The sequence below is a fragment of the Idiotropiscis lumnitzeri genome, chromosome 1 (assembly GCF_059441095.1).
Source record: "Idiotropiscis lumnitzeri isolate Australia: NSW breed Sydney's pygmy pipehorse chromosome 1, RoL_Ilum_1.0, whole genome shotgun sequence".
NCBI lineage: Eukaryota > Metazoa > Chordata > Actinopteri > Syngnathiformes > Syngnathidae > Idiotropiscis > Idiotropiscis lumnitzeri.
Genome location: NC_142391.1, coordinates 25668603 through 25690884, shown reverse-complemented (window position 1 = coordinate 25690884; position 22282 = coordinate 25668603). Strand labels below are relative to the sequence as shown.

Sequence of the window (22282 nt, the reverse complement as noted above, 5' to 3'; positions counted from 1 at the left end):
GACATAAATCTGACACAGCAACGCTTTCTTCAGTTCTTCTTTGTATCCGGCCGGCTCAGTCATCTGCAGAGTCACTCGTGGAATCGATTCGTCAGTGCTGGAGGTGTCCTTTTGACCTGCGTCATGACTGGTCTCTATGAATGGAATTCCAACGAACACATGGATATGAGAAAGTGGGTGCACCTGAGATAAAAAAAAACAAATAGACACTTCCAGTAATTCCGCTGGTTGTGACACAGCATCCGCTCTTTGGAAAAGGAGGTGAAGCAGCGTGGAGCTTCACTTTGTCATCGTCATCGAGCGACCAAAGCGGCGAGAGAGGTCACTGAGTTCCCAACGAAGACTCGAGCTATCGTGTTGCAGCAGCACCCTCGCTTCCTCCTCGCTGTTATCTCAGCCCTTCTCTCACCTTAGACTGAGCCCGCCACATGCACCAGGCCATCCGGCTCCTGAGGATAAGGAGGGAAAGAGGGAGACAGGAAGGACACCTGAGGGGAATCGATGCCTGAGATATCCGGGCTTTACTTACAGGGGGAGAGAGAAACAGAGAGGCAAAGGAGAAAGGGTTCAGGGAAAGGAGAGTCAATAAACCACTGGATTTTGTTGTTTGGCTCTCTAAAATGATATATAAGGTGTGATTAAATGATAAAATTGTGCTGGATCTGTCACATGATCAATGTTGCACATTGTGTTCAGTGTATTCCCATATATGGCATGTATCGATGACATCACTGCCTTACACAGCATCACAAGACAGACCAGAAACTCCAACCTTCTTCTTAAAAGGAGAGAAAAACAGAAGTTGAATTTTGCATATTTTCACTTCCTTTTTAAGAAAATACCATCTCGGCCCAAGCCAAATAAACACAGGAGGCGTTTGAATAGAGCTGCTTTCAACCTCACAATTGTCACATATTTCGCTCCTTTCAGTCATTTTCAAAGAACAGCTCTTATTAATGAAGATTAGTTGAAAGTATTTGGACAAACTTGATATCAACTACTTCCTGAACTAAATGAATTGAGCTTTATTTGAGTCAGTATTCCAAATAGTTTTGAACCCCTGACAAATGGAAGTACACTGCCCGTCGCCCAAAGTCAAGCTGGGTATGCTCCTGCACACCTGTGACCTCAACTTTATTAATTGAGCATATAAAGCACCATACATAAAGTCAAAACCATACATATAAACACACTGAGCAATAAATTAATAACATACGAGTCTCATGCATAGTCAAAAGCCCAAGAATAAATAATTGTCTTTTAAAGATGGACAGAGGGCGGGCTTACGTAGCGTTTCATGGAAAGTCCTTCCAAAGGGAGGGACAGCCAAGGGGAAAAAGATCGATCCCCTCTGAGTCTCTGCTTAGTCCCCGGTACCTCCAGTAGCGTCTGGTTCGCTGACCTGAGGCACCGTGCAGGTACGTGGAGGAGCTCATAGAGGTAAGGTCGGGTGTTGCCATTTAAAAATTTAAATCCATCCATCCATTATCCGAGCCACTTATACTCCCAATAAAGAATCTTAACATGAACTCTAAAATGTACAGCGAGTAAAGTGCAATCGACTATGGATGAATACTATACATGCACATTATACGGTCATATATAAGTGCATGGGATTCTGAAAGCTGTACACAGCACAACACACGTGGCAAAAACTCCTCATTATAAGCCCCCCCCCTGTTTTTTTGCACTTTCATGCTCCCACCTTATGATGTAGGGGCAAAAAAAAAATCAGCTAAGATGTGATCACCTCCATGCCACCTACAGTGCTTCCCTGCTCGCCCTGCAGCAGCGGGAGCCATGGCTATGGGCACAGGGCCCGTCTCTCCCTGGGCGGCCACTTTGGGCTGCCACCCCCGGCCCCCCAAATACTTCCCCAGGGCCGAAGCAGAAGGCCCAGGCCTCCCTGTTGTTGACTGGCTGCCCAAATCCCCGGACAGTGGACAGCAGTGTGTGAGGCCTGGCTCTGAGCCTCATGACCACTCAGACCCTCTCCCTGCCTCAGGCACATAAAAGAATCCCTCATGGACTGCACACGGCAAGCACACATGCCATATGCAGGCGCAGGTATGTGTGTGGAGATTTGACACATTGCAGATAATTCAGTTCGACACTTTGATCGACGGTGGATTTAATTTGTTCGTTAAAGAACCCGCTTTTAAAAACAACAACTAGCCAACATTTTGACCACTTGCCCAACTTACTACCCAACACAAAAATAGTGCCAAATGTTCTGACCCGAGTCTAATGAAATAAATGAGAGAAACATTTTTTTTTGTATTATATCTCTCTCTCGCTCGCGTGCTGCAGTCACGAGAATGTTGAAACCTCTCCGACAGTGTCAGTCAAAACTGAACACCTTTCTAAAGGCAGAATATTTTACGTAATCGTGATAATGTTGTTGTTGGTCGATGTACAAAATATCAACGGCATCATCTATGTCTGCAGTGCTAGTCTGGGGAGCAAGTCATTTACTGCAATTTGCCTTAATTAGTGTTGGCGCTCCAGTGTGCTTGGAGTTTAAATTCCGGGTGACTTGTTTGCACATTCGAGTGTGTGTGTTGCGATGGAGACATTAGCGCTCCAAGGAGGATGCAAGGCCAAAGGTTAAGGATGGATGAGGTCACCGGTGTCAGGAAGTGAAATAACTCCATCTCCCAGATTTCAAGGCCCAAACAACACATGGAAGATCCAAAGTGAAGCCTTTGGGCATGCGGGGGGAAAAAAATTGTTTGTTCCTTTGACAAAGCCTTCATCCAATCAATAGTGCCAGGGTGAGAACATGTGCTGGTGAAATTAACAGCAGGGAAATAATGAGGCCCGCAGGGTATCTCCTCGTCACTCTTTTAGTCCCTCATTCCCACCTACCACCTTCCCTTTTAGTGAGTGTCACCTTTGCTCTGTCATCTGCTCGGCACCGCAAGACCTCACCTGTAAAGTGCTCACCAAGCTCTCACCTCATTGTTTTAGTCCTTTTTGGACTGCTCTTTTTTTTCCCTCTTCCACTGTACGTCCTATTCCCCCCCCCCCCCGTTCTTCATTTTCCCAGTCACACCTTATTCCTGAGTGCTCGTTTGATATGAAGTTGAATGTGCGAAAATTGGAATTAATGTGACGATGTCGCAGCAGATGTTGAAATGTGGTCGATGTAGAATTCAAAATGCATTTAAGCTCTGTAAAAGTTTACAGCAAATGACAAGTTATTTTTGTCATGATGGCGACTAGCTCGGGCCCTTTTTCTGTCTTTCCCATTGCGGCTTTTTAACAAACAAGAACATTGACAAGAGGAACTCACCCAACCATTATCTGTGTGGGATTATAATTACAAACTTCTTTAAGCGTGACCCATTGAAAGTCGCATCTACAGTATTTCAAGAGTTTCCATAATGCACCAGTCAGCCACGTGTTAGCTTTTAAATACTCAACACGGACACCTCATTTAGCGCATCTTGATTCAGACTTTGAATGGGGCGGGGGGGGCGGAACGTCTCCAGTCCGTTGCCTCTTGCATTGAAAATGCCGATAAGTGGCGTTTTGAAGAGAGAGAAGAGCACAGCATATATTATAGGAGGTACAAAGCCCCTTTTGTCCGAATGGCCCTCTTAACTGTTTCCTTGGCTGTGAAGCAGAGTTCAGAAGCAGGTCCTGCACTCCTTGTATTCGTTTGCGTAAGTCCGCGTCTTCCTGCCTGGCCCTTGACAATGGTAGAAGTGTTTGTCTCAAGACAAAACTAAAAGTGACTGACATGCTTGTGTGCGTGTGCACGCCATGTTTGGTTTGCTAACAAGTAGTTTTAGGTGCCTGTCTCTCCACTCCTCCTATGCCTCCCCCAGGGAAGCAGGCAGGAGGTGGGAAGCAGAAGCGAAGCCATTGTGAAGGGGAAGCCACTGGCCTCTTCCTGTTATGAGAGGAAATGCATACAAATGTGCTTCCTGTGCGTCCGCCCCCCTCTCTCTCACCCCGCCGCTCCCGCCCCCTCTTGCTCTCTTCCCTCTGTCTCCCCTCTCACCCATGTGGCGTGGAATCCGCTGCCGCCTCTCCTTCTTCTTCTCCGTTTATCCCGGGCCGCCTCGCTCCTCGTTTGCCAGCGGAAATGTGACATGTCATTTTATGCAGAGCAAATCTCTGCTCATTTGACTGGGACGCGCATATAATTGCGGTTTCACAGGCAAACATACGTACATGAATAAAGACGACAGGAGGAAGATGAATGGACTTAACAGGAAATTTAATAAAGCGGGCCTCTAAAAAATGTCATTTTACAGTGATATTTACACACTTGCGATTGGGTGCACCTGCAAAATCTAATGAGATCTAATACAATAGTTGTGTCAAGAAGTCTTCCTTTACAAAGATCAACTTTTGAGTGACACTGTCTGGAATAATTAACACAGTCTAACAATACGTTCATTATTAGGGCGCAGCGAGGTCCCTATTGTTATGATTTTCTGAAATGATTTTTTTTGAGGGCCTAAATAGGCATGAAAACTCGACAAACTCTGCACACACATCCAGCCTGGCAAAAAGTAGACAATTACAAAAAATGGGTCTGAAGTGCCCCCCTACAGAAGTTTAACCTATTCCGGTAAATTTGACCTACAAAAAAGTACACAACTCCAACCATAAATGTATTCCAAATTATGTCAAGAGAATTCACAAAAAACATCCCTGTGCAAAAGTAAGCGTTAAAAGTATTTATGAAACATTAACATTCATTTTAGCCAACGAGTGTAATGACTTATCGGCAACATGCAAAATAGTATTTTTCTAACAGCGCATTTGTTAGTCGTCCAGGACTCGTCAGTATCACGGCGGTCATCGCATTGCTTCTCTTTCAACCCACGGAAACTGCTGAGTAGTGATGAGTTTCCAACTTCAATGTTGGCCTGATGAGCAAATTTTGCCCAAGACACGCCAAGCGTGAATGTTTCTGGTCTTACAGGTTCACATTTACTATCAATGTAGTCACAGCAAACTTAGTCCAAGTTTTACTTCGGCAAAAACTTGAGATGCAGCACCAATTAGTACATCCCACGTGAGGTTCATATGCAAGGGTAGTTGTTCGACCAAGCATGTACAAATAGGCGTGTTTGCGTGGATGTATGCTATACAGCAGATTGTACTGTATGTGTCACAGTGAGATGTGTGGGTGTGGTGTGAAATTCAGCTAGGTGTTATTGTTTGGTCAGTTGGGGCTTTACGTAATCACACTCGTTCGCCTCCAGGATGGTGATAAAAGCCATTTTGGAATCATTTGAAAAACCTTTGTAATCAAAAGTATTGGGAAGATTAACAATTACATCTAACGGACAAAATAGTCAGACATCCATCCGTTTCTCCTCACAAGGGTCACAGGTGTCCTGGAGCATTTCCCAGCTGTCTTCGGGCAGTATCCGGGGTACACCCTGACCTGGTTGCTACCCAGGGCACACAAAGACAAACAACCGCCCTCATTCACAGGCATGCCTGTTCTTCAAAAAACAGGCTTGGAGCTGCTTATTGCCACTCCCAGTTGAAGTTTACTATTAAAAGAAAAAATGGAATGAAGAAAATTACAGCCACTATTACTTAGATGCTGCTTAGCTTAATGCTAACAAACAATGCAATTCACCATAGATTGGCTAACAGATAGCATCTATAGTCACAATGTTAAAAACCCTTCAAGCGATGTCTATTTCAACGGTAACACATGTACACAGACAATATATTGCTATTCAAAGACAATATAAAATGTTTTAGCGATGTGTTGGGAAAGCTGGAACGGATTAATGGACTTTCCTTTCATTTCCGTTGAGAAGACTGATTTTTAAATACGATGTGATGGGAATACCAATCCAAGCCAGCATGTGGATTGTCTCTCTATTATCGCTGGACATGAGCTCCTCACAGTCAGCCCACTGCAAGCCAGGTGCCACCTTTTAAAACGCTAATGGCTCCAGTAGAGTGCGTGTCTGAGTGAGAACACATCTCAGTTGGCCGCTAACTGTCACCGGCGTGTGTCCCTGGGAAGACAACGCTCCAAGTCCTGTTCTGACTGAGCCAGCTTTGACCTCATGTCCTACATGCCTTCTCATTTGCGTTGTAGTCCAAGGCTGTTTTTTTTTTTGTTTTGGGGATGTTGCAATTAATCTTACTGTTACTGTTTTTTATTTGTTTCACATTTAAGTCTGATTGTGTAAATGTCAGCTTGGTATTTGGGAGCCCATGGGAGCGGTTTCTCCCTCCGCTGTCGCTGAATCAGAGCTACAGTGAGTGGGTTTACAGAGGTAGCTCCAAATGGGCAAGAAAGTCTTTTGTAAGAAATCACGTACAAGCATAGAGTAATTCACACAAGGTTGTCAACTCAACGTATGGGGAGAAAGAAGGAAAGGGTGGAGGTGAGGGATGGATTTAGTTTCCTTGGTGCATCCTGGGAGACGCGCTTGCATGTAATACAAAACTATCCATCAATATCCAGTCTTTCCCAGCTCCTCTTTCAGCTTTCAGAGTGTGAAGGGCAGCGTGATCCTTTTCTCTTGAAAGACTTCACTTCACATCTTTATTATTGCATTCAAAGCATGATTCACTAAAAGTTGCGGGGTTACAATTCTGTCATTTTTGCCACTCGTTGAAGAGAATAGACAAATATGCAGTGGATAATGCCGGCTGAGCACAGCTCTGATGCAATGTTTCTCATTTAAAAAAAAAAAAAAAGGCTTTGTCAGTGCGGATCTCTAATGGAAATAACAAATACAGCGCCACGCAGAAAAGGCCCCTCGTAATAGGTTGATTGGTTGAATTGTAAATCTTTTCTATATTTCACCCCGTTCAAAGAAAGAGCTAGCAGGTGCTGCTCACACTTACAGCTCTAGTTTTAAACCCAGCAATGGAGGAATATACAATGTTCTATACAAAAAAAAAAGTGACCATCTTGGATACGTCTTCCTGATGCAAAAACACCACAAACAAACCAAGAAAAATACCATCACAAAATACTTGTTTTTTTTTTTTTGCTTTCTTTTTTTTGAAGGATGTGATGCTATTTTTATTGTAAGGTACTTACTTGGGCAACACTAACTTTTTATTTTCGACTAAGGGTAGTCGTCAGTATCTGTATTTCTTTTAATAGCACAGAAGGAGCAAGCGTTTTAAAAGGGACATTTCAATCTGTCATAAATCCCTTTGTGTACTTTGATGTACAAACATTAACGGCTCTTCTTGGCCGTTATTTTTCCGAGACTGAGTATTTTCAGTTCCTTAAAATGCACCTTTTTTTTTTTTCCTTTTTCCTGGTATAGTGGTTGGACTGTATTGGTCGGGGGCTTTTCAAACATTAACGGATTTCTGTTTTCCCTGAATGCACTTTCGAGTTGAATGATAAAAAATGATCACAAATGTTTTGAGGTTTCTTTTTGCTGCGTGGTTGTCCTGGACAGTTTTTTTTTCTTTTTTTGGAATCTAATTATGATGACCACAAAGCAAGAAAATTTTGATTTCATAACAAGGGTTGCCCTCTCTACTTCTGCATTTGCGAACAGAAACTTTTCTAATCCTGCCAAGGCTAATCATTACCTTCTTTTTTCCCAGGTGACATTTACAAAGCGGAAGTTTGGCCTAATGAAGAAAGCCTACGAGCTGAGCGTGCTGTGCGACTGCGAGATCGCCCTGATCATCTTCAACAGCACCAACAAGCTGTTCCAGTACGCCAGCACAGACATGGACAAGGTCCTGCTCAAATACACCGAGTACAACGAGCCCCACGAGAGTAGGACCAACTCGGACATTGTGGAGGTGAGTCGCAAGTCGACACAAATGCACGTGCGCCCTAATATACTGAATCATGCACGGAAACACGCAAACACACCAGATGGTTGTGACTCATTACTTCTCTTTTTGCCTTCACACTCAACACTCAAAGGAAAAATTGTATGTCAAGTTCTGCATGTTCCTAAGTTAAAAAGAAACTAAATTCCAGTTACATAAATGATAAAGTGCCTATATTAGCAAGTGGTACAGTTAGTTTAGTTAAAAATATATATATATTATACTCTGTAAATTGCGACTGGTGCCTTAATAGTGTCGAGCCAGCTCATTCATTTGATAATACTATAAGCAAACGTGTGACACAGCCTCCAAGGGGCCCCCAAATAAATCAGGAAAAATGTCAATTAATTGCTATTATTATATATTAAAGTAGTTATTACTACTATATTAAAGGGGAATTCAACCCCTCAAAAACTCTTTGCAAGAATCTTATATTTGCCTTCACTAGGTTAATCCTGGCATGTGTATGTGTATTGGCACTGGTGTATTCATCTATTTGTGAATTTTCATTTTTTTCATGCATTTATTCATTTTCACTTGGGGGAGATTTTTCTCCCCCTATTTAACCTATAAAACACATATTAGACATTTCATATTTTTTCAATACATTTCAATGACTGTCTTGGCATCCGTACCAGAAAGGAATTGAGGATAAAAATGTGTCACTTTTTGCACTGAACCTAACTAATGTGGAAAGTGTGCCTTAATGATATGACCCTGTTGTCACCATTGATCTGGCTCCCAGAGTTGGGGGCGGCTATCAAGGAGTGGACACATGTCGCTAGCGTGGCTGCCGACAACTGTAAACATCGGTGTCAGGGCAGCGAGTGAGCAAGCAGATAAAACAGCGAATGACGCCGGTGCTTTACAAGATCCTTAAGCTCTCGACATGAACCTGTTACGCAAGAATCGCACCGGAGTTCTGGACAACCTGGTGGGCAGAGTTGATCCCTTTCTCTTGTGCACACGCACGCATAACCTCTCGTGCCATGCTTGCTGATCAGACTGCACTGGAACAACTCATATTGATTTTTTTTTTTTTTTTCCTAAAGTGACGGCTGCCGCAACACATTTCCAATAACTAATTAATGTATTTAAATCAAAGTAACACTTGTTTTCATACCACTTATTTTTTTAGCCAGTTTTTTTTTACCCACATTCAGTATTTAATTAACAGGCACCTGATTAAGTCATCATTTGAATTTATTTGTTCTACCTGATGACAAATTATGTGCACCAGTCTGAAATTGTTGGCTCCGAATTTAAGACGACAAGCTGTACTAAAGACCAATGAGATGTAATGAATGAATAGTCAAGGCCCACACGCACCTATGGATCAGGTTGGCCAGCCTAACACAGGAGCCCACAGCGTGGGACATGTTTTTATCTCTTTATATGGGTGTTACTGGGCTCCACGCCCAAACACGGGTGGACAGGTCCACTGGGAGTGTTCCCTGCTTCTCCAGATGGCAATCTGCCCCTCACGGCCAAACGTTTCAGTTTGCGCCTTCGCATCAAATGCCGTCTGCTTTGAAAGAGAATTGGCGTTGCATTATTGCAATGATAGACGTTGATATCGTTGCAATCTTCACAGTAGTTTGCGCTTGTTACTATTCACGCTGCTTCCTATTTGTTGCCGTCAAATGCGTTAAGGTAGCGTGTACGTTTGGTGGTACAACAATTAGCATAGGGGCTGACTGTGATCATTCAAACAAAAAGGACGGACGGACTAGGCGTTTTATTTAGAGGCATCCGTTTCTACATTACATTCCGATGATCACAAATATACTGTATATGAATTGTGATTCTTTGCTAAACGTCCTTGTAAAATCACATTTTAATTGGTCATGCGTTACATAGAGTACATTAGCACATATGTCCATGAATAGTGTTCTTTATGCAAAAAGCCCTTCAGTCACTATAGTTCGTGTGACCCTCCTGAACCAAACGTTTCAACAAGTGCCTGTGATGCTACATCGCCACTCTGATGATCTCTGTAACCGTGTCTCCTCTATTGAGCCGAGGATGGATAACATATAAACAGCCGTGTTAGGAGACATGTTTAAGAGCCGAGTGGGGGCTGCAGAGCGTTACCAGCAAAGGGACCCCCAGAGGTCTCTGCTCCAGATCGATGCAATGAGGCCTCTCCGTGCTAACGGGATTGGCCACAGGGCTGACACAGGCACGTTTAGCGCGGACGCAAGCAGGGCGCAACGAGTCGGAGGGGCGGAGGAGGGAGGTGAACATGGGTCGGGACCCTCCGGTGGAGCCTTTTGTGCTGCTGCTAAGCTTTGTCAAGGTTCAAAGAACGTGGGTGGGTTGCCGGGTCGGGCGAAGGCACAGCGAATTTCGTGTTGATGGCAACAAAAAAAAAAAAAACAAAGGGTCGACAATAATATTAAAGGTAAATTCTCGCAATGTCCTCTGAAAGGGTTTGCACGCAGAGGCAGTGTCATGCTAAAATCTGACTTTAAATGCATGATTTCGTGTACTGAATTTGGAAAGCATGTTTGGCTTTAGAAGTATACAGAAAGGCTTCCTTCTCTCTCTGATGCCGCTGTGCCTGAAGGTGTAGTGGGAGGGAGGCGAGGCAGAGGCAGGGGAGCAGAACTGAGCGTGGGCGGTCGGCGTCGAGGCCCGCTACATTAGCAATAAAACTCTATGTAATTAGCATGTCTTTGGTTGATAATTAGCGTTGTTGAGAGAGTGCCACTGAGAGTGTTACACAGCCTCTCCAGCTACTGTATGTTTACAAGAGGCTTCAGGGCCTTTTTGTGTTCTTTTTTTTTCTCTTTCTTTCCCCCGTCCATTGAACATGCTAAATCTCAAGCCATGAGACAATTTTTCAGTAGGTTGACACTATGGTTGGGTCAAATACAGCGTGATCCATAACAAGATTTGCAACGGGGAACATCTTCATACATTTCCACTTCAAAGTCACATTAAATGTACTTACCATGTAACCTTTGGTCACAATGGAGGGAGGGGGGTATTGCAAAACCACCTTGTTTCTTCTATTCAATGCCGCAACGTCTCAAAGAAAATCAACACACAAAGCGGTAATCCTTTGATGCTCTTTCAACCAAAGTCTTGCGGACGTCTCGCATGGCATCATGCGTAATGGCATTTTGAATTTGAGATTTCGGCTTACTTTTGCCAAATTCTGAATTGCGCAATTACAGGAAGTTTGGACTTCAAAGCGATCCTTGTTCTTAATACTTGATCCAAATGAATTGCAAGGCTCTTGCAACCATGTCAGACACTGTAATTTGCACACTTTGAATTAAAGCACGAGTCTCAAGTTGTGAACTCAAGGAAAGGCAGAGGCAGTTCCTCAGTCATATGATGTCCAAGTGTGTCCTCCTGACAGGTCTGCAGTCAATTCCTGAGAGACTGTCTCCAGATAAAATAGACAGATTTCCCAACCTCGTACTTTGCCAGGTCAGTTTCATGGACATGCGAGTGATACCAGAGAAGAAAATGGAAAGCATGAAAATCCATCCCTCCACCTCGACTTTTCCTTCTCTTTCAAGTCATATAGGTGGCATTCTGTGAGTGAGTTTGGGAGTTGTTAATTGCCAGAGCATATCAAAAAGTCCTTTGGTTCTACTCCTGATTGCAGTACCTCCATGTGATCGCTTGCCACTTTGAATCCAACGGCACATTTTGTGTGCCAAATGCCTGATCGACAATGGGGTCATTTTAGTTCTCCTCTGTGTTGGAGTGTTTATGAAAATCCTAAACTGTTCGTTGTGCTAGAACACTTCTCAGAATGATGCAGTGCATACCTTTCTAATAAGACTTCCTAAATCGTGTACCTAATCTAGTTGCCACTGAGTGAACGAATACATTTTGATGACCTCAGCAAGAGCACCACTTTCATGCCATCGGTGGAAGCATCACATGGCGTTGCACATGGCACCGGGTGCTAAGATGACCTCGCTGCCTTCTGACCATACCTGTCAGAAGACACGCCGCCAGCCAATCCCATTCCAGCAGATTAATCTAATCTGAAAACTCAGCTCTCCTCGTAATCTTCGACAGCCGGAAGAGCAGGAGCATGCTTTTCTTCCTCACCCTCCCGGCCTCGTTTTTTCTCAGTGCTCACCTAGGAGGATGTACTCCATGCAAAGGGGGAAGTGGGGAGGTGTGGGATAGAGGGATGGATGAGTATGAGCAAAGGAGGAGGGAGGGGGAAGAGGGATGGTGGGAGGAAGGCTGGTAATTATTTCCAAAGGTCATTCTGTTAATGACTACCCGCTCGGCTAATGAGATTCAGCAAAGCTCCCTGGCCATGTTTCACCCGGCGTATGTTTCACCGATGTGCCAAGATGTGTGCGAGGCACAGGTGTGTACTCGGGCCAGTGCGGCGACTGTCGACTGCAGCAGGCGGTAAAGTAGCAGGAAAGTATGCCTTCAAGGAAATTAAAAGAACGAAAACATTGCTTTGTAAATACGACTGGAAGCCATTAAAAACACTTGACGGACAGTCCATTAGGTACCCCTGCGCACTGAATTCGTGTCGAAAATTCCGTCTTGATAAACAATGCTCAAATTTATGTTGATTTGTCGTTCTGTGACCTTCTGATTAAGCTCCATGAGAGCAATGTACTTCTACACTAGCAACTCCAACCACATTAATACCTGTGTTAAATTAATACCTTTTTGACGGAGTCAATCAAACATGAGCTTTAACTTAATTTGCGAAGGCGCTCATCAGATTTTTCTGCAGATGTTGTGGCTGGTGAGTTTACAGATGTATTCCATTAGTCGCGATTCTATACTGTATACCGTAAGTGTACATTAAGTCTCTTCAGCAAGTCAGTAGCAGGACATGTGATCTCCCTCTCAGAAGTAGCAGTGTGCTCATGTTCTGCCTCACGCTTGCGAAAATATTTTCCAGCATGTGTGCTATTCTGTGTGCTTATTTGGTTTCTAAACACCGTGGAGAACATTAGCCTTAAGGAGTTTCTGTGTTGATCAACTCGCTGAATGACTTCTTCTCATAGCTCTCAAAGGCTGTGTAATCGCGGCAGCTTGAGTAGCGACGCTAATTTATCCGCCACGACTTTTACATGTGTCCGCCTCCAATGGAATTAATGGAATCACATCTTCTGTCCCCACGGTTTTCCACAGTGATCTCGCGTAGACTTTTGAAGACTTTTAGGTGCACGGGTTTGTGACATGGGGCGTGGTCGCCATGGCGATAGTGCTTCAGTGTTTACTCGTGGCATGGAGACGGGCGACACGGCTTGTTTTTCCTGCTGAGGTGCGGATTAAGGTCTGAAGCTGCTTTGACTGCCTAAGTAAATTAACATTATGACTTTGGTAAGATTAAGAAATTACAAATTTGCTTATGGTGTAGTGGATGGACAACCTGGGTAATTGTTATATGTCGCGTTTAAATCTATTTTGATTCTATATTCTGATGTTCCTCATATGAAACGGGTCAAATGAAATTATTTGCGGTGCAACTTTTGCCATCATGAGAGCTTTATTAATTGTCCAGGCAAATATTTTGTAACATTTTGCTGTTGGAAATTGTTCAAGCAAATTGAGGCAAAAGCAGAAAGCAGAGGGACTGATTATGTGTGGCTGGTGAGTCTCTTCACACAGGAAACCAAGATCTCATTTCAATTACATTCTGTTTATCTTTCACGTGTATTAAAATAATAATAATAATAATAATTTGAAGTAATCGGTGTGGCACTCTTTTCACTTTTCCTCACATTTTTTGCTCTTTTCCATCACTTCAACGGTAGTATCACAAAAGCACAAAAAAAGCCAAAGACATAACACATGTGGACTTAATCCTTTTGTAGCTCACTGAAGTCTTTGCAAGGTGCACGGATGATTTGCTTAACGGTTGCAACAATTGTTATTTTTTTGTTGTGGTGCAGCTTTTGCGTTGTATTTTTCCTGAAATGTCTTCCAAATATCAAGGATGTCCGACTTTAGAGGTTCCCCTTGTTTGTGTTAACAACATCGACGGCTGTAAGTTAGCTGATGACTTGGTGGAAACGCAAACAGGCTACTGTGTTATGCGCAAAACCTCTTGTAATGTTCCATGTGTCATGCAGCTGTGTTTCCTTCCCTTCTTCCTGTCTTCACCGGCTTTGTCCTCCTTTGTCCACATAGGGGCTCCACGTTTTTCAATCCTTTTTTATGTTTAAATTCAAACGGAGAGGGGGTTAGTACTGACAGTGCATGACTGTGCTTTCATTTGTTCAATTTCTAAATTACTCTTTTGATTTGCTGCATAGCACAGCTATCGCTTACGTTTCACTCTATGTGACCTCTTTTTCTAATAGAGACCTTTATATAAAAAGATTACAAAAAAGTGATTTTAAAAATAGTTTGTGGTCAGGCTAAAAATAGTTAGTAGCTGGCGGTCTTTGCTGGGAGGACTTTCTCCGCCTGTTCAGTGTTGGTGTGGGGGGGGGGGGTGTTTTTCAAACAGAAGAGTGAGTAAGCAAGCAGAGCTTCATGCTATTCATTCAGTCCTCATCTCCCCCTTTCTCTTTTCCTCTGATCATCCAGCATGAATAATTGCTCTCATCAACCACATGCATGACACCATCGGCCCAAGACCCCGCGGTGCCGATAAACATTTGATCCGTTGAATAAAGACGCCTGTTATTTAATTCACTTGGCTCACCCACTCCCCACGCTTAACCAAACAGTAGCTTCCTGTCTTGTTGTTTGTTAAAATTCATACATAATCGAGAACAACATGTACCCCTTTCACAAGTAACGTTCTGACCGTCTGTCTGTGTGTTTAAATTGATGTTATTGATAAAATGACTTCTGACTGGCCTCCAAACATTATCAAGGCTAGCACATCAGACCACATCTGCCTGTCCTAGACATGAGAAGAGAACTTTTGTGAGTTCCTGTTTAACAAACTATACACTATGCCTCTTTAATTTTATACGCGAGGCTAAAAACAGGAAGGTAGATAATGTACTTGATCTACCAGCTCAGCATTTTTGCCCCACATCAGACAGCCGCTGTCCAGAAAAGGAGAACCTCAGACGTTGAACTTAGGACTGGTTTGGATCTCCCTCTGGGGTGTTTTTTAAGGTCAATAATGTTGCAGCGGAAGTCTGAGGTAGGCACACGACAACAAAAGGAGCTTTTAAAAATAGAGCGTTTGAAATGTGCCAATATGTGGTCCCTGTGGTGTGGAGAGTCAGGCCACTTCTGAGGCCACGCTGCCAAGGCTGCCAAGGCAAGGCTTTTCCACTATACAGCCCAAAACAATTCACGCCAGCCATTAAGATGAAATGATGCCTTGTTCTTTGAAAACTATTTGTGGAAAATTTGAAATAATGATCTATTTTTAAAAGTGGCATTCCATCCACCCGGCCCCAGAGCTTCCGTCGCCTCCGCCCCTCCTCTGCCGCCGCCCATGCCGCCCCCCCCCCCCCTTCCCTCCTCACCATAATTGCAGCTTTGGGCAGGGTTTGGAAATCCAAGGTCACATTACAGAGGTCAAGCAGCTGGTCATTGTTACTCAAGGCCTCCCTCAGGCTCCCTCTTCCTGCTGTGGAGCCACGCGATAAGCGACCGAGTGACAAAAGACGATAAGTCATGATTGGTGGGCAGCGCAAATAAAACAACAAAAAAGAACAAATGAAGACATGGGGCAGTTGTTTTAAAGGACTCCATGTTTTAACAGTTCCACTTAGAATTGATATGTCATGTTTGGAGCTAAATGAAGTCCTCATAAATGATTGAATTTGAAGTCAACGTAGATTATCTTATCTGTAGTTTAGAATAAAGCCCATGCTATGGGACTGGGGGGGCAGTGAGAATAAAAAAAAAAATGGTAGACTCAGGGTGCAGACATAAGTGCCCTCTTTATCCACTTATCTGAGCTGGTATTGTCTCGTAATGTCTATCTGGGTAATTATACAGTATGGTGACTTGTCTGAATGACCACTTTGTTCACTGGTCCTGGATGCTGCTGCAGCAAAGCGTGTTGGATTGTGACATGTGCTCAGTGTGTGTCTCTTCCATATGGGAACACTGCACCATCTGGTATTGTGCTCGCATACGGGCGAGCTAAGACCGCCTGTATGTGAGTGGGCTCTTGTCTATGAGGGCTTTTCCTAATGGTGATTTTAGCATGTGCACATCACCCAACACCATGGTTTGATCATGTTTGGAGGCTTGTTGTGCACAGAACCTTCATCTTTCCTTGTAAAATGGAATGTTTAGCCGTTTATGCCCGTGATAGGTGCCGTAGCATCAGAATGAATCCCTAAATAGTCCTTGCCGGGTTAAGTTTTCAAATCAGGGATACAGAGATAGATGCTAACGAGCAAGCTAGGGTTTAAGGAAAAGAGGGGACGGACACTCCCCTGATCGCTAACCTACAAAAATCAACCATCTCTTCCCAAATGCTCACTCACACGTGCACACCATGCAGCCGTCATCCATAGACATGCCCCTCGACATGGTCCTGGCATGTTCCAACCACGCTTCATGAAACTGTGGCCTTCTTTGCCTTTGCTCCGCCATCTGCTTCCAATAAACTAAGCCAGTCTGATCTCTCTGATGTCACCCCCCGCCCCCCACCACCATGATCACCACCACCACCTCGGAAAACAGAGAGAACTAAAGTCCCTTCCATCACCGAGTGGCGAAGGTATTGCAAGTGATTGGTACTGCTAATGCGAGTGCACAGTTATCATACTGCAGTAGTTCACGTAGAAGTTTGAATTAACGACTGTGCGATACACTGACTTATTTAACCACACTTTAAATCCTTTACTTTAAATGTCAGGGGTGTCTGAATCCGGTCCTCGATGGCCCCTATCCAGCGTGTTTTAGATGGCTCCCTCCTCCTTCACACCTGGTTCAAACAAGCAGCTCATCAGCAAGCTCTGAGAACCCTGATGGTGATCTTGATCCTTTGAATTAGGTGTGTTGGAAGATTGAGAGATGTAAAACATGCTAGATAGGTGCCCTTGAGGAACCGAGTTGGACACCCCACACCTGATATAGCTTAAAAGGGGGGTATTAAATAACATCTGATTTTCATTAAGGTGAAAAGTAAGTCAAAGAAAAGCTTGGAATCGGTTAAAATTGTAGTATGAAATAGTGTCATAATATGACATTTTCTGAAAGTGCACCTTTTAAACGTGTCATTGAAATATACTGCATAGCATAGGGACCACTTGTGCTGCCTCAGAACTCACATTCTGTCGCCATGGCAGGTGTGCATCACTGACATTGCTTCATGTCACCAAAGAGTGTAAAACTATTCACTTTAAATCATACTCAAAGCCTTCTTAATACATTACAGTAGCATAGCAATCAGGGTTAACCGTATGGAGAAGAAGTGTCAGTTATTGTATTCCAACAAATGTGAAAAATAACTGCCGAGTAAGTACTTGAAGAGACTAAGTCTTTTCTGAAGTCCTGTTTTGGCAAAGCCCAACAATGAATAGAAACAAGCTGTTTTTGTGAGAGCTTGTTGCACCAATGCTGCTGGCTTGAAGACATTCAGATACATTGACTGGCCCGTCTGTCGCCGATAGCCATAAACACAATATTGAATGTGTCGTACCCTTCAGCCACTGCCAAGAGGACGGTCAGCAATAAAGAGCTTTCCAAACATAACCCAACAGTTAACACACACGTCTGTCAAAAATAAAGACGGACCTATCTAGCCAACAATGTTTTGACTCTGCTTATGTTGAGATGTGGTGGGAGTCCAGAAAATGGGGGGGGCGGCTGCACAGCCGGGCAGAGGGAGACAGACTGAGAAGCAGACTGGGACAGTGCGACGGAGCAGAGGGCTGGAGAGGGTGCGAAAGGTGGCAGAATGCCGAACAGAAGGATCCTGCTATGGTGGGCATCAGCTGTCCCTTTCAGACCCCCTGGGGACCGATCAGAATTCACACCCAAATACCCTGCTCCGCTCCTTGGAGTTATTACTCACACCCTGGATTGTGCTAAGGAACTGTTACAATTTAAAACACATTCATATGACAGATGCTATACAAAGAGCTTCAGAAACAAAAGAAAGCTGAATATTCCAAGTCGGCATCTTCCAAGTAGAATTCAACTTGGAGTGGAATGAATTGTTCCAATAGAGTTTTGAAGCAAGTGAGCTAAAACTGAGTATCGAGTTGGCTGACAAAGTCATTGTTAAAGCCGTCCCAACCGGTTTGTTGTCTAAAGAACAATTCCATGACCTCGGGTAAGATCTATCTTTACCCAATGCGAATTTAGGCTATAATGGATTGTTAATTTTTCCCGTAGTTAATGAAGAAAATTAAGTCAAATGCTAGTCCCTGATGCCAACAAGGAAGGTCATGTTGAGTTTATTGACGCGCAAAGGGGAAAAAAACAAACAATTGCTCTTCTTCTAAATATTGTTCCAACCTGAGTACATCATACCGTCGTCGAATCGATTTCCAAGGCCTGATTCTGATCCTTCCTAACTCTGCGTGAAGAGCTGAAGGGTACTGATGAGACGGGTGTCTAAGTATGTAGGCCACCGTGTCTATGCCGTCCCTGCTTGGCAGAGGCCCTGTGACAAGTCGAGTCATGAGGGAACATCATGAAGAAGGAGTTTAATTAGGAGCAAGCCTCCAAAGGGGCCGCAGAAAGACACAAGAGCCAAGCAAGCAAAAACATCTTTTTTTTTCCCCCCTCATCTCCCAAGAAGTATAGTTCGTCTTCTTTCTCCCATTCGCTCGCTCACACGCACCATGTATAAATATATACAATGACGTTAGGGTGTAAGGTGTGAACACAGCTGGGCCTTCTATGGTGATGTGTGCACTGCGGCAGACGTGATTGGTCGTTGGCTCGTGTGTCAGCCTTTGGCAACTGCTGTGACGTCGGCAGACAGGTGGCAATAACTGGGATGAGTGGCATAGCGCCTTCGTAGCGCTGCCTCAAAGTGCTGAGCCCCGATGGAAAGCTAAACCAGGGGCGGGGGGGGGGCCGCATGCTTCAAAGTCATATAACACTCTGCGACCTATCAACACCCAACCCAAGCAGTGACACGACCCCCTTGCATGACCACCCGCTCTTTAAGCCGTTTTGGGGGCCTCCTTTTCCCTCGGGCATCGCTGTTTTTCCTAAAATGGACATCTATATTTGATCTGGGGATGGGCAAAGGACGACCTGGCGGCCACATCCGGCCCGTCCTCCGTCTCTGACCAGCCCTAAGACTGACGAGGAAGTCAAAGTAAAACAAAAGTTGGGTGAATTTTCACACCCGTCAAGCAACAATTTTCCCCAAAAAACAGACGAGCAAAAGTGACAATGGTCGACCCAGTGTAACATTTTTTTATTTCCTGTACGTTGGAGGAAAGAGGGCCAAGACGTTTTATGCTGATTCTGCCTAGAAATAGACTATTTCATATATCGCACGTGTTGGGTCATCACTTAATCATTATATACATCACCATCAGTAAAATCATACTTGCCACTTATCTATATATTTTGGAGGCCTGACTAGGAATGGCGAGTGCAAGAACAAAATTGGACAAAATTGTTCCAATTTTTCAAGTGTAAAAATTTAATTTTAATGACAGCTTGTAATTTTATTTAGAATTTGCATTTCCGAATGACTATAACATTACCTACCATATCAAAGACAAAGATGAGGAAAGCATGGTGGCTTGGCCCTTGGACAGAATCTTGAGCAATCAAAGAATAATCATAATTAAAAAAAAGAAAATGGCCATCTCTGCCGCGATCTATCTCGGATGGGTGAAAATATGTGGAAGTTTGGAAGTAAAGTTTTGGTTTGTCATGTGAAGAGAGCAGGGCCACAAGTTCAGCTCTTGTCAATTCAATAGGATGCATCGCCAGGACCCCAATACAACTGCACCAAAGACAGAAACAAAAACTGGAAATTTCACATCTCACGCCTTTGCCAAAAAAGACAGCGTGATGAACCTCCGCAACCCCTTTGTTCTCCTGACTCACACACCTCACATGAAGCGAGAGCGCCTGTTTCACGGCTGCTCTGTTAGAAGTCAGATCTCCTTGCATTTGTTTGGTGTGATTTCCTGAAGACTGTCAGAGATGTGAGAGATGCTTTCAAATTCCGAATTCCAGATTTCCACTCTCTGGGGGGATTGGGGGGGGGGTGCGGCAGCGGGCAAGTGAGAATTTTGAAAAAAGAAAAAAATGCGAGCGCAAGAGGAGAGCCGGTGAATGTTGACACGCTGATACAGTAGCTGCTTCGCCACAAGACGCCTCAGGAATCAAACAGCAATCACGCACACAAAAGGAGCCCTCTAAGTTCACTAAAACCACACTCCAAACACGCCTTTGTTGTGCTGACATGAGAGATGAGCGGATCGTTATTTGTTTTCTAAGCAAGCAGATCGTTCCCTGTCACCGGCGCTGCCGCTCGTGATGGAGCAGCTAGCATCACTCGTTTCTCCTCTGTGAGCGAGCGCCAACGCAGACAAACAAATGAGAGGAAGAAGTTCACTGAGATTAACTTATCTCAGCATCTACCTTTCTCCTTTATACACCCACACTCGCGCCACCGCATGATCCTTCCCTTCGCACACATACACACACTTCATCAGCATCAAATACAGGGTGTACTAAAGTAAATGTAATTACGCCTGTCTGATATGGAGCCTCAGATGAAAGTGGGGGAGCGCAGTGTGAAGCAATGACTACACAGACAGAAGCAGGCCCGTGATATTCCTCCACTAGACTAATCTCCCTTTATTAAAGCCAAGGGGAGAAGAGATGGGGGCTGGCGGGTGGGGGTGTTGGTGGTAGATGGTGGTTAGGAGTGGAGTGAGGATGGGAGAAGGCGGTCTTCCTTTGATGAGATCTCTAACTGTCAGCTACTGTACTTTCTTCACTCGGAGTCTCGTCTTTGTCTCACTTTACAAATGAACACTACGTGTTTCAGCGGTAGCCTACTTGCTCTAGTTAACACACACACAGTACTTCTCAAATCATCTTTGTTCGTCAACAATATCCTCATGAAAAAAATGACTTTGTCAAGCAAGGTCTACTTGAGTGGAGGACCTGAGTTCTTAGGCATGTAATGGGGGCAGGAGGCCATCAGGTGGCCAAAATGGAAACTGCTGCCTTTTACTAGTGCAATTGTGCCCGTCACCGCATACCTTGATGATTATTCTTTATTTACCTCCCACAGGTCTTTTTTTGTTTGTTTTGTTTTGTTTTTTTTGTTCTGGGGGCTCATTTCACTCTTTGAAATGTTTAAAAACATTTTAATTCTGATATTAAAATCTTCTTAATTTCGGAAGTTCAATATGCATGTAGCAGCAACAGAATTATTTTTATTTTTATTGATAATTGGACAAAAACGTAATTTTTTTTTATTGTTTTGTCAAACCAATCAAATTAAATTTTGATGAACATTATTTTTTGATGCAAGTTCCTTCAGAATTATAAATAATGTTGAGTTCAGGGTTGTTGAGTTTGACTTTCATTTTCTACAAATAGGAAGAATAAAAAAACAACAAGTTAGTAGTAACTATACATTGTTTACCGCAGTTGTAAGATGTCAGCGTTTCTTTGAGAGAAAAAGTGCTCTCATTTGACATCAAAATACATATCTTTTACCTCAAGGTCAATTCTTTGTAATTTTCTCATGACTTTGATTAATTTGCCATATGCTTTACTGCGTGTGCATCCTCACATCATAGCGCAGTCTCGACTGGCCTGCCAAAAACAACCACCAAATCTGTCAATGTCGAAAGCGTCATCAGCCTGGATGTGATCTTAAAGCTACAAGTTTCTCTTCATGTCCTCTGCTTTGCCCTCCAAAATGTTCACCTGAAGCCTGCAGCCCCCTCAACTGTGCTGTGCCACTGCTTTGTTTACAGACATTGAGAAAGAAGGGCCTAAATGGCTGTGAGAGCCCCGATCCCGACGCAGATGACTCGGTCGGCCACAGCCCCGAGTCCGAGGACAAATACAGGAAAATAAACGAGGACATAGATCTGATGATCAGCAGACAGAGACTGTGTGTAAGTACCTCTTGTTGAACCCCGAGTCTTCCTCACCTCTTTCTTTCCTCTCCCCCCACCCCCACTGTGCTGTTTGTTGCTTCGTCCTCGTCTCCACGTTTCCGTCATTGTCTCCCCGCCATCCGTCCCTTTGCAACCCCCCCACGCCCCCTCGTCCTGTGTTGCTTGCGGGACCCGGCAGGCTTTGAGCAAGAAGGAGAACAAAGGTGGCGAGAGCCCGGAGCTTGAATCCACTCTCATCCTCACCCCGCGAACTGAGGAGAAATACAAACAGATTAACGAGGAGTTTGATCACATGATTAAAAGTCATAAGATTCCTGTAAGTACGGGCTTTTGACGTCACGCCGCGTCCTCGGCAAGCTAACAAAATGCTGACTGGCCAGTTGGTGTTGCGCTAACCCAGCTAACCACCATTGTTTGCCACCAGACTAAACACACAAAGTGAGAGCGCAAGTACGGCCGCAGATTGCAAAGTATACATC

At 44.1% G+C, this 22282-nt stretch overlaps 1 protein-coding gene across 6 annotated transcripts in view; it reads left to right on the top strand.

Moving 5' to 3' along the window:
* mef2cb (myocyte enhancer factor 2cb) overlaps window positions 1-22282 on the top strand; it is a 201068-nt gene that overhangs the window by 163929 nt on the left and 14857 nt on the right. For 3 of the 6 annotated variants that reach the window (XM_088291952.1, XM_088291969.1, XM_088291961.1), the window contains 3 exons: window positions 7567-7770; window positions 21657-21800; window positions 21982-22119. In XM_088291952.1, coding sequence (XP_088148078.1) covers window positions 7567-7770; window positions 21657-21800; window positions 21982-22119 — 486 coding nt within the window. The remainder of the gene's footprint in view (window positions 1-7566; window positions 7771-21656; window positions 21801-21981; window positions 22120-22282) is intronic. The other 3 variants (XM_088291989.1, XM_088291997.1, XM_088291979.1) reach the window with 1 other exon arrangement.